Source organism: Thunnus maccoyii, chromosome 2, assembly GCF_910596095.1.
Source record: "Thunnus maccoyii chromosome 2, fThuMac1.1, whole genome shotgun sequence".
NCBI lineage: Eukaryota > Metazoa > Chordata > Actinopteri > Scombriformes > Scombridae > Thunnus > Thunnus maccoyii.
Genome location: NC_056534.1, coordinates 10,485,735 through 10,498,249, shown reverse-complemented (window position 1 = coordinate 10,498,249; position 12,515 = coordinate 10,485,735). Strand labels below are relative to the sequence as shown.

Sequence of the window (12,515 nt, the reverse complement as noted above, 5' to 3'; positions counted from 1 at the left end):
AATTAAATTTCTGTACTCTGATATTTACTCATTTGGTGTATTTGTTATGCGTCCTGGATATTTACAGAAACTAGTATTTATAATTCACACATAATTCACAGCATATGTTCAATGTATCTGTGCTTTGATCTTTTCAACTGTACAATCAAAGGCAACTTTAGCTGTCCAAATTAATCAAATCAAGTCCTTGCTAAAAAGACTGTAAATGTGACAGATGTCCACTTTATTTGACTAACTCAGATGGCTAAAGCCTCATATAGATGTTTAAATACATTTTTGCTCCAAATGAAGACTATGGATTTAGTTATTATGAGGCTTCAGCAGGTTGATGTAGACAAATTAAATAATCCTCCACAGTTACTCTTTTAGTGTAGAATTACCTCTTTGTGCTCCGCTTGGACACACTGTTTGTCAGGGGAAACACAAGGGAGAATGTGGTCAAAGTCCGTCTGCTGATGAAGATCATGTGACATGATGGAAAACACCAAAAGAGCTACAGTGGAGGAATGCAACTAAGTTCATTTATTCAAGTTATTCAAGTTTTGAGGTACTTTTACTTTACTTGAGTATTTCCATTTTATGCTACTATATAATTCCACTCCTCTACATTTTTGTACTTTTCATTACATTACATTTATTTCACAGGTCAGTATTTTACATATAAAACAGATGATGTATTTTGTATTCTTTATATTTAATTAATTTAGATTACTTTGTTGAGATCTGTTGATGGATTATTGATAAAAATCCATATTAAATTATTTTTGATTCAATGTTTTAAGATAAAACAAATTCCTTAAGTGGTGAATATGTTTTACAGGCACTGTGCTGTGTATCTGTACACATTATACAATAACTATAACACTGAGTGAGGCCATTTTGCATTAAGGGGTACTTTTACTTTTAATACATTAGATAAATTTTGCAACTAATACTTTTTTATGTTTACTTAAAGGACAGTTCACAATTTTTCAAGTCTGTCTAATACAACAATCAGGTGCCCAAATGAACAGTGAAACTGTTTTTTCTTGCTGTAATAATTCCTCCTGTTCATACTGACCATTAGAAGATCCCTTCATAATGCACTTATAATGTAAGTGATGGGGGACAAAATCCACAAACATTCTTCTGTGCAAAAATGTATTTAAAAGTTTATGTGAAGCTAATATGAAGCTTAATTCGTCCAAATTAGTCATATCAAGTAGATATCTTTCAACGTTACAGCCTTTTTAGTGCCAAAGTCCCTCTTCTTGTTACTATACTTCCACCGCAGCTCAACAGTGAAACACTGTGTGAGGAAACAGACAGGCAGATATCCACATGATATGACTAACTCAGACTGCTGAAGCCTCATATAAGCGTCAGATAAACTTTTAAATGCATTTTTGCCCAAAATGACTGTTTGGAAACATGGTGGATTTTGGGCCCCCATCACTTACATTGAAAGCACATTGAATAACCAGTATGAACAGGAGGAATGATTATAAAGAGGAAAGTCTCTTTCAATGTTCATATAGGTACCTGACAGACTTGAAAAATGTGTGAATCCGTCCTTTAAGTTACAGCTGCTGTACCGGAGGTCCTCCTGGGGGCGCTGCTGCACCTCGACGTCGACTGCTAACCACCGAAGAAGAAATTGACAGACAGCTGTTAGCTAGCAGGCTGAGCTATATTTACCCCAAGATGGTCGCGAACGATTGCAAAAAGGCTTTGTTGTCATCGACACACGTATTTTAACAAACGCTAATGGTTTGGGGTCAGATTCTTATCTTTCTCTCCGCGCTGAGTGGTGAGTATGTTTAACAGTAGAGTGGCGCTAACTAACTAGCTGTTGGTTAGCTGTTAGCAGCAGTTGGCAGCCGTTAATACGTTTTCTGCTTCTCTTCATGCTTATACGTGAAAAACACTAAAAAAATGGCCTGTTTAGTCGGTTTATTTGCCATGTAACTACCTTAGATGGGCATTTGTCGTGAAATGTTACCAGCGAAGACTGTTACTGTAAGCAATCTCAGGCGTTACATCCACACAGTGCAGGCTATATGTAACCAGTGTTATTATTATAAATAATCAGCAGTTATGATTTGGAGGATGATAAAGTGTCACTGCTGTCTAACAGTTCCGCTTTCAGTGGTGGAAGAAGTATTCAGATCCTTTATTTAAGTAGAAGTACCAATACCAATGGAAAAAAAAAATACTCCATTACAAGTAAAAGTCCTGTATGAAAAATCCTACTTATGTAAAAGTACATAAGTGTGAGCAGCAAAATGTACTGAAAGTATTGCAGTAAAAGTAGTGTTTTGGTCCCTCTGACTGATATATAATTATATATGACATTATTAGATTATTAATATTGAAGCATCAGCATGTTATTGTAGCTGCTGGAGGTGGAGCTAGTTTGAACTACTTTATATACAGTTAGCTAGTTAAGTCCAGTGGTTACCAACCTAGGGGTCTCGCCTCTCCAAGGGGTCACCAGGTGCATCTGAGGGGTCTTGAGATGATTAATGGGAGAGGAAAGAAGAAGGAAAAAAAGTTCTGATACACAAATGTGTTTTCAGTGTTTAGACTTTTCCTATAATCTTTGATTTTTGGTGAAATATTGGATCATTTTAACACTTATTGACATTAAACCATATGAGAAGTTTAGAGGGAAAAATCACTATTTGGTGGAGCTGTTTACAACTCATAGACATCTGAAATGTGACCCCGACTACACACTGCTTTATGTAAGATGTCAAAAGACAAAAAGGTTGGAAACCACTGGTTTCATCTTTGTGGTTCCACATACAACAATGTGTTGTATTTTAAAAGCTTGTTATATCATCCATTGTGTCAAATCTTCATCTGAAAAGTAACTAAAGCTGTTAAATGAATGTAGTGGAGTAGAAAGTACAGTATTTTCCTCTTAAATGTAGTGGAGTGGAAGTACAAAGTAACATAAAATGAGTAAATGTACTCAGTTAATTTTCACCACTGGTTTAGGAACCTTGTGGGAGAACACGGTGCTCCTGTTTATGCCAACAACTCACTGTTTCTGTACAGCAGTGCTGCCACCTTTTGTCACTATCACACAAACACAAAAAGAAGCAATACAAACAAAAACTCTCATTTCACTTCCTTTATCCCATGTAAGATCACTTCGCTCATTTCTACCCAGCTATTAACGTTAGGCTGCTTGTCCCCTCGCTCACAGTGAAACAATAGTTTGTATATATTCTGTATATTTAGTATATTATACTAAAATTGCATGATAAACTATATTTTGGAAGCATCATTGTTCCAGTCTTCTTTTTTTTTTAATGCCCTGCTGCTACAACACAACATATTGGTCAATACCACTATGACTAATCTATATGTTTATCAGTTGCTCCAGACTGATGTGTTTGCATCAGCTCAACCAGGGTTAGGTAACCTTTGTTAATATCAGATGTCCTTCACTTGGTTTGAGGGTCATGTAACTAAAAGAAAACTGAACTCTGCTCTAATGTTGAAAGCGTCACCTCAGTACTCTATGTGCTGCGGACATTTGTTCTACTGTAACTTGACTAGAAAGGTTGTTATATATTTGACCCAGCCGGTGTGACTCAGGCATGTATTGGGTCTAAAAATAGAGCATATCTCCATTCTCGGGACCATGTACATCTGGCAAGGAGAGAGAGAGACGTGCACTCGGTTGAAATGGCCTCGAGTGATCTGTGACTATTTCTAGATCTCAGGTGCCAGGAGCTAAATATGATAGTGTTTTAGTATTGTACAAACTAAAAGCTTATTTATTATGGTCATGTACTGCACGTATCTCTCTCTAGAAATAACCACACTTGAAAGGATCGGCTCGCTGTTTTCCAACTCGGACCAAATTAAAATATCGTTCCCCATCAATGATAACCTTACTGATGGCTTTAGTTTTGAGAAACATACTTTCTTCCTACTGTCTTTGATCACCGGCCTTATAATCAGACAGGCAGCTGCTCCACCAACTGCTCTTTGTCTTGGCAGGCATTTTGATATATCTCTACAGGAAAATCACAGCTGTAATTAATAACATTAATGACTGAATTCCATGTGGCTCACTGGAAATGATTAATAAGACTGCAAAGGAACAGAACCGGCCATTAATGTTATTAATTACACCTTTACTTTTCCTCATACAACAGATCTAAATGTCTCTTCACGAACCATACTTTCAACTCCCAAGAGAAACAAACTTAACAGCATAGTTTCCAATTCTCTTCTTAAAAGTCAAACGCACGTCTGCTTTTTCTGTGAGCTTCCTGTCAAACAAGATTCATTGTGGTTGTTAAAGGTCTAAAATATGACACCGTGCACTTGTGTTTAAAGCAAGTGACAGACAGCAGCAAAGTGTTTAGACGCTCAAAAACAAAAGGTGCTAATGAGGTCTTCCGTTCATTTTATTCACCGTATCACACCAATGACTGCACCCTGCAATCGACACTCAGAAAAACAAAACTGTTTCTCCATAATTCAGTAATATCAACGTTAACGTAACGCAGTTTTACATGCAGGACACATTCAGTAATCCTCTAACTGAAAAGGGCGTTTTAAGGAAGATTAAAAGATGTTATGTCATCATGAGTAAAGCTCTGTGGCTCTTTGCCGGTGCAAATTCAAACTACAGACATACAGAGGTGACAAATTAAAGGAAAAAACGCCAAATAAAGAGACTTAGTAAGGTGTTGGGCCTCCAGAACAGTGTCAGTACTTCTTGACAGGGACTCTACTGGAAAAATGAACACAATTCTTCTAAAAGATAGTCCCTCATTTGGTGTTTTGATGATGGTGGCGGAGAACGCTGTGCAACAAAATCTCCCGTAGACGCTCAGTTGGGTTGGGCATGTGATTCACATCGTGTCCCGTTTGGAAGCATCTGCCTTTGTTATGTTTCTCTACTTATTTATTCAAGTTTTCCTTTAATTTGTCACCGATCTGCACATATTTTTAATATTAATATGTTGAATTCATATGTTGTTTTTAATTATAATAGAAATGCTGCGTTCAGTTCATCTCATGGATGATTCTAACGTTAAAACATTCATGTATAAGCGCAGTTGTATACAAGATTTCAAGAAGAAGAGAAAACTGCAGGTCGAGTTAGTTTCCCATCTACCTGACAGTCATGTGTTGTTACTTTCTGCTCCTCTAAACATAGTCACTTTCCCTTCCCAAGGCTAACCACAAAAAAGGAAGCGATGAACTTCCAGGGCAGTCGGAGGCGGGGAGAGGATGGCATCGCCATGGTGATTGACTTCCTGCTGTCTAATGCCCGGCTGGTTCTGGGAGTCGGCGGAGCTGCCATGCTAGGCATCGCTACGTTGGCAGTGAAACGGGTGAGTGCTTTTGAGGTTGTTAGTGTCACATCAGTGGGTCGTTCATATGCACCATGAAGGCATAAATTACTGCAAAAAAAAAAGTTCTGACTTGAGATAAAGTGCCATAAAGATTCTCCATGAAATCTGAAAAGCACTAGCAACACTCAGAGTGGTAGTATGAGTTATATGTTGAGTTGTCCCGAAGTGATAAATAAATAAAATAGCCTGATCATATTCCCAAGATATGTTTTCAGACAATAACATCAAAACAAAAACAAACAGGCAAATATAGTTTAGCAAAAAGGATCATTCTGTTTTTATTGTTTTGCATTAAACTGATTGATTGCTGTTTGGCTGCTGATTCTAAAATCAAAGATAATGTAGTCAATTAACAGACGTCTCCAATTAAGAACTCCCTTGCTATAATAAAACACAACAGTAACGTAACACAGACAAAACCAAAGAAGGCAACAAAATACTAACAAATACAGTACGGTATGTTAGTGGTATGAATGAATTTAGTCTAAAATCTCTAGCATCCTTTAAGAAAATTGTCTGCACTAATGTAAAATATCTGTAGGCCTTAAACATGCAAAACCTTCAGAATAGTCCTGATCTTCCTCCTGTTGAGGCCGAGGTTACCTCTAAATTCTGTCTGCAGGTTGTGACAGTGAATACACTCTGTATACTGACGGTGTTTTATCTGTGTTTGCTTTCCTGGTCCGTGACGATGGGTGTTTAGCTGATAGAGCGCGCGGGCCGAGCGGCTGACGATGAAAAGGTGGAGCAGAAGATGGCTGAGAGCTGGGAGGAGTTGAGTTTAGTCTCCGCTTCCCCCACGCTGATCAAGAAAGGCATAGAGGGCGTCGTGATGAAACACGTCGCCAAGGCGGCCAAACAACAGAAAGGTATCGACTACATCTGAGCAACAGACAAATGACTGACACACAAATATTCACAGTACGCAGCCCGCTGATGTTACTTGACAGCTGTTTTAAACCTTTCTCTCAATCAGCTGACCTGTGCCAACAACCTCAGACGGAGGTGCAGCCTAAACCCGAGTCAAAATCCAAGAGGCTCCAGCTGTGTGTCGTCAGTCTGCAGGTACACTCTTGACATTTCACCTCTGAACTCTTGAAGGGCTTTATGAATTCAGTCTTTGCAGCTGCTGTAAGCGCTCTCCTTGGTGTTGGCTCATTCATTTATTCATGCGTAACATGTTTTGTAAAGTGCAGTGCTTAAGGGATACACATTGTTATGCACTGGTTAAGCTGCACAGAGCCCCCAAGAGCCCTGCATAATGAAACTACATCGTGAGCTTGTGCACTGGCTGTATAGAGGAAGTCAACCAAGCATGAACACACTTTCAGGTTAGTATGCAGAACATCCACAGAAGCAGAAAGTGTGTGAATTCATTGAATAATTTGTTCAGTAAATGTTAGCAGAGCGGTGAAGTCCCATACATTACAAACACATGAGTGGTCCTGGGAAGTGATTTTAAAAAAAATGTGATTTGCCATTTAAAAAGTTGAGCAACTGTGTCTTCTTATGAACAGCCTCACATCTTCGTATTCAAATTCTTCATAGCTGGCACATTGCATTTGCAAATAATACTGTGGGAACAGTTGAAGCTGTATAACGGGAACTGTGTAACGGTGTATATATATAACTGTTGATGCTGTAATTTTGTGTCAGCAGGAGGAGTTTTAAAGTTTTAACTCCCTTCAGGAATGTAAAACCACTCGCCTAGAAAGGGCACCCTGAAGATCGGGTAACCTCTGCAAATTCTTCTGTAACAGCAGCAACAGAATACACTTGGCATTGTTCCTCTTTTGTTAACTAGTTTTTCTCCTTGCTGCAACTTAACAGGCAAAACATCTTCCTGTCACAGCTCTCAAGTCTTTGTAGAGACACAAAATGACTTTGAATATTGTATTACACAAGAGACTGCTGCATGTATTCCCAGTGCAAGTGTAAAAGACTTTTATTCACTTCTTGTTTTGGGTTGTTATCTTACCAACACAGTTCCTGTGCCTCTCTGAAGGATGTACATACATGAATGTAGTACAGAACCTGTCCACCTGAACAGAAACTTGATTTTTCAAGACTCTCGGAGCTCATCATGCTCCGAATCACTGAAAAATATGAGTAATGGAAACGGTATTAAACTGTATAAACTGTGTTTAGGATCGTCTGCAACAGTACTATCACACAAGGGCGGCTCTAGCTCCACATGAGGTCCAGAGGGCTCAGTCTTTGGCTCTGGACATCTGCACTGAGATCCAGGGCTTTATGCACAGCCGTCATCCTGACATGCCCCTGGGTGAGATGAACCTCGGAGGTTCTCTTCTGGATGACCTGCAGGTACTCACAAGTACAAAATGCATTTTCCTCAGAGCTGATAAGACACTTTTACAGGACTTTTGCACATCAGCAAGGTGTTAGATGAATGCCACCTGGGTTCATGTATGTATGTATGTGTGTGTGTTTAGGTGGTCAGTGCGGACCATGCGTGTCTTCTGGTGCCCCTACAACTGGAAGATTCTCTGTGGCGTCTCATCCCGGGAGAGGAAACACTGCTCACACACCCACTGCACTGGATGGTCCGACGAGTCAATTTAGAATATTTTCCCAGAGGACGCAGCTACTGGGACAGGTGATCACACACAGAAAATACTTTTCATTGCTCAGGCAAATACCACATTTTAGTGTTTGCATCTCTATAAATAAAACAGGTCAGTTGGTTTTACTAGCAGATTATTACTGATAATTGGCCAAAGAGGTGTTTTTGCAGAAGTGATTGTTGGAGGAATTGTTGTTCTTTTAGTTATAAAAGTTTTGTTTTACAGTTACATCACAGACAGGATCCTTTAAAATGCTTTAAAGCTGCATTTATCAATTTTTATTTTTATTTTTTTATTAAAACTGAATCACACTGATAGATCTAATATAACAGGTGACTCTGCAGCTCTACGGATCCATTTAGCCTCTAGTAGCTCACTGATTTTAGTTTTACATCATCGAGCAACAGAATTCATCAACGTAAGCACAAAGGTTTATACTACCTACACAAGGCTTTTACATCAGCCTTTGTAAATAACATAGAAGCAGCAGTAATAGGCATCATGGCTAAACGTGCAACACAAATACCCAAAACATTGAGCCATTTTTTAAAAACCTGTCTCTCCTTGTGTCTTGTAGGTATCTGGTGGGCGGTTATTTGTCCGCAGAAGCTGTTGTGAACATGTTCAATAAAGCTGTCATGGAAACGATCAACTGGCCGTCCATCAGCGGCACTTTGGACTGTCTCGTTAGACCCGTACTGGGAGGACCAGACCTTCGACTTGAGATACGGTGTGTGTTTATGCTTAAAATTATGCTTTGCTCTTTGTGTTGAAAATGTGCTTCAACAATGAACGAAGTGTTTGATTAACCCCACAGTTAATGTGTCTTTTTAAACCAAACTACATTATGTTACAACCTGAATTTCTCTCTTTGTTGATATATCTGTTGTCCTTTTATCTGTTGCAAAATTTTGTCTTGCATGTAAATGTTTCCAAAAGGCAATTAGATGAAAATGCGTGTATACAAGATACTAAAAGTAAAACGATCTCCTGCACAGCTGCACAAATAGATATTTTTATGTGAACAATGATTCAAGTGACGACATGAAATGTGAAAGGTGTCACTTGTAGTGATGAACATACAATTATCACCTGACTCAGTCGTTCCTTTCAGATCTACAGAGCTTTTTAGTGTCTTTCAGCTCATTGTTTTGGTTTTTAGGACCCGGAACTTTTCTGTTTTAGTTCACTCGCAGCACTCTCATCAGCAATGTTTTTGGCCACAGCAGGCATCACTTTTCAGTGAAAAAGTTCTGATAAACCCACTGCACACTGGCAGCCAAACAGCAGACTGACAATGTTATCAACTAGCTGGTGAACACAGTGGAGCATTTAGTGGCTAAAAAGACAAATGTTTTTCTCAGGAGTTGGTAGACACTGATACAGAGCTAAATGTAGAGTGAAAATGACTCTTACATTCATCAGGTGGTCAGAAACATGATTCAAATGAAGGCTGATGTTACTCTGTATATGAATGTGTAAAAGGGCAAACTAAGCTGCCCCAAAATATTAATTAATACAGGCTTTAACTTCATTTTTTTTTCCTGTTGTGATCCTTCAGGCCTGAAAAAGAAAAGGTAGACAGCAGTCAGCCGCTCTTCATCTCCGTGTTGCCTCTGCTGAGGGAGGGGGACGTGGCTCTGACCGCCCAGCCTGAGCTCACCTCTCCCTGGATCAACGCCTGGCACCTCTCTCTCTACCCGTGGGAGACTCAGCGTCTGGCTCAGCTCGACGCCTCCGACGGTGGCAACCGCAGACTCACGCTTAAAATCCTCAAGGCGGTGTGCAGGCTGAACCCCGCTCTGCGACCGCTCGAAGCCGCCCCGCTGGCCAACCTCATCCTGCACCTCAGCGACAGTGAGAGCGACTGGTCCGAGAGCAGCCTGGACGTGCGATTCCAGCAGTGTATCACGGAGCTGATTGGCTACCTCGAGCAAGAGGCGTTGCACAGTTACTTCAAGCCGGCTGTCAATCTGCTGAGCGGCTTGTCAGAGGACCAGGTGGACCAGATGGGCTTCATGCTCTATTGTGCTGTGTCAGAGCCTGAAATACTGTTTATATAACACCCACAACAACACTTCACATATCTCAAGCTCTGACACACACAGATCAAAGGAATATTCTTTTATCATTCATGATGTTCGGTTCAAGACAAAGCCTCCTCTCCTTGTTTAGCTCCTCCGTCTTGCTTTGATGCAAACAAACAGGGTACAGTTGCAATGACAAAATGGCAGGCACCATGGACTGACGTCGACACCGGGCAGGATGAGGAGAAGAATACAAGGAGACCGCAGATGTGAAAGTGACAATCAAGCTAAAACAAACGACCGTGATGAAAGGAAAAGTGCCAAGGGAGGGAGCCGAGGACGTGTTAATCAAGATGTTTGAAACGATGCTTTCGGGATGTGCCTGATCATAACACACCAGAGCCAAGTCTGCATTGAAGTTTGTGTGTGATTGTGTTTCACATGAGTGTTTTTAGTTTGGGAGACAATGAAGGGTCAACGCGGACGCATACATACAGTTCAGCACATCCGTCGTCAGCAGAGGAGGAATACAGATTAATATATTATTTCTGTTCTTCAACTGATAGCGTGTGCTCTGCATCATTTTCCTAAATCTTTAAATATTCTAACTATGCAGAATAATAACGACCTGCTGGGTTTCGCTGCACTTATTAGACGACTCAGTCTGCCCGAGTTGAACTTATTTAACTCGACATGTATATTTTATCATACTGGAGGTTGAAGTGTGCAGTATTTTTGTTCATAGTGTTAAGTGTTCAGTCTGTTGCCAATCTTATTGGGGTAAATTAGCCCTTTAAACTATGGTTAAAGTTGCCTAATAATTTTATGCAGTTGCTTTTAAATACGGTATGAATGTTGTGGGCATCATCGGTTGTTTTCTTTGCTGAGTGAAAGAAAAATTGATTTTCTGTGATTGAACAGTGAAACTGCAAACTGAATTAAAGCACTTATTTAGATTCTGACCCGGTTGCCCCGACATTTCTTTTCTATCTTTATTAAAATCAGTTGTCTCAAAGGTACTTTTTTTTTTTTTTTTAATGCAGCTTGGTTCATCAGTTGCAGTGTGTAATCATTAACAGAGTCATGCAACTTTGTCACATTAGAAACTGTTTGAACTTTTTGTAACTAGATCTTGTGACATTTAGTTGGCTGTTAACATCAGCTGATAGTCCAAACAACAGAAATGGATGTTCACTAACATGTGACCTGAAATCACCACAACTTCAAATCTTGTTACTTAACATTATATACAAGATTATTGCTACAAACTGGGTAGTTTAACTTTTCTGCATGTACAGAAATAGTTTTTTTTTTTTTAGTTTAAGCCTTTCTTAAACAACACTCCCAATACCCATATGTGCATTTAAAGAGTTATTGATCACTGTAGTTGTTCCTCCTGTCTGTACCGTCTCTGTAAAGCTTTATGTTCAAAAATGAGGCCTCAGCAGTCGCAGTTAGTCGAATCAAGTGATCGTCCCCGAGTTACGTCTTTTTACTCTCCTGTACAGAATTCTCTCTTTGTATTTCCATGGACAGTGTTTCTTTGCTGAGCTGCAGAGGGAATCTTGTACTAAAAAAAAAACTAACTTTGGAAGATGCCTGTTATGGAGAAAACGCTGATCAATGGTCGACTCATCAGTGAAGAAAGCGTCCAGGAGCCTTTGATGTCTTATGCTGAGAATATTTACTGAACACTTGGCCAAGCGGAGAACAGAAACCTTCTCGATCACAGTTGAATGTGCATTGATGCCGTCTCTAATGTTCTGAGGATTTCAGCTCTGACTTTGGTCTTTAAACTCCTACAGCTCTTACTATAAACACTATACGCCCAGAAATGGTCAAACTCGATGCATCTACCGTATACAAAGTCTATCGGCTCATTAGTTTCTGAACAGGGAAATGTTTTTACTCGTGTTAGTTCAGTCACGTTGCATGGAGGTTTGAGCCGCCGTTGTCTGATTATGCCAGCGGAGTCTACGCAATCAGCTATCTGTGGTGTCCAGGGAGTCGGGCAGTAACCCCCTCTGACCTTGGTAACCATGGCAACGCCGATTTATCCTTTATCAGAAAGGCTTCCGCTTCCCCCAAACATCACAGACAGCTGCTCTGAGTCTCAAGGAGAGAAGACAGTGTCTCCTTCAGCTTAAGACTCAGTGTTGGTTACTCTGTGGGTTATACTGGTGCTTCACCCAGTATAACCCAATTTGTAACCTTTAAACATAGAATTTTCCATAACAATGCCCTCTTGATTAGATTAATTCATACAGCTGAAGGTTAAAATTCATTTTTACACAGGACAGCGACTAGATTTTGTCCTCCGTCTCTTACATTTGGATCACTTTAGGGAGGAATCTCTGCAGGAGCCAGTATGGACAGGATCAATGATTACAGCAAGCAAAAACTCTTTGAATGTACCATACGGACGTGAATATTGTTTTAATATAGAAAATCTTTTTACCTGTAATGTGCTGAAATGTATCTGATAGACTATCTGGTAACGTTTACGTAGTTTGTATTCTGCTTTTCATTTATTTATT

At 39.8% G+C, this 12,515-nt stretch overlaps 1 protein-coding gene across 1 annotated transcript; it reads left to right on the top strand.

Annotated features, from left to right (window-relative positions):
* The first annotated feature begins 1,667 nt into the window (after positions 1-1,667).
* Positions 1,668-10,940, top strand: mief2 (mitochondrial elongation factor 2). Its single transcript, XM_042395186.1, has 8 exons — positions 1,668-1,790; positions 5,187-5,345; positions 6,070-6,235; positions 6,343-6,431; positions 7,515-7,691; positions 7,820-7,983; positions 8,529-8,681; positions 9,513-10,940. Exons 2-8 carry the CDS (start codon positions 5,208-5,210, stop codon positions 10,012-10,014), a joined length of 1,389 nt encoding a protein of 462 aa, XP_042251120.1. The 5' UTR covers positions 1,668-1,790; positions 5,187-5,207; the 3' UTR covers positions 10,015-10,940.
* Positions 10,941-12,515: the final 1,575 nt, after the last annotated feature.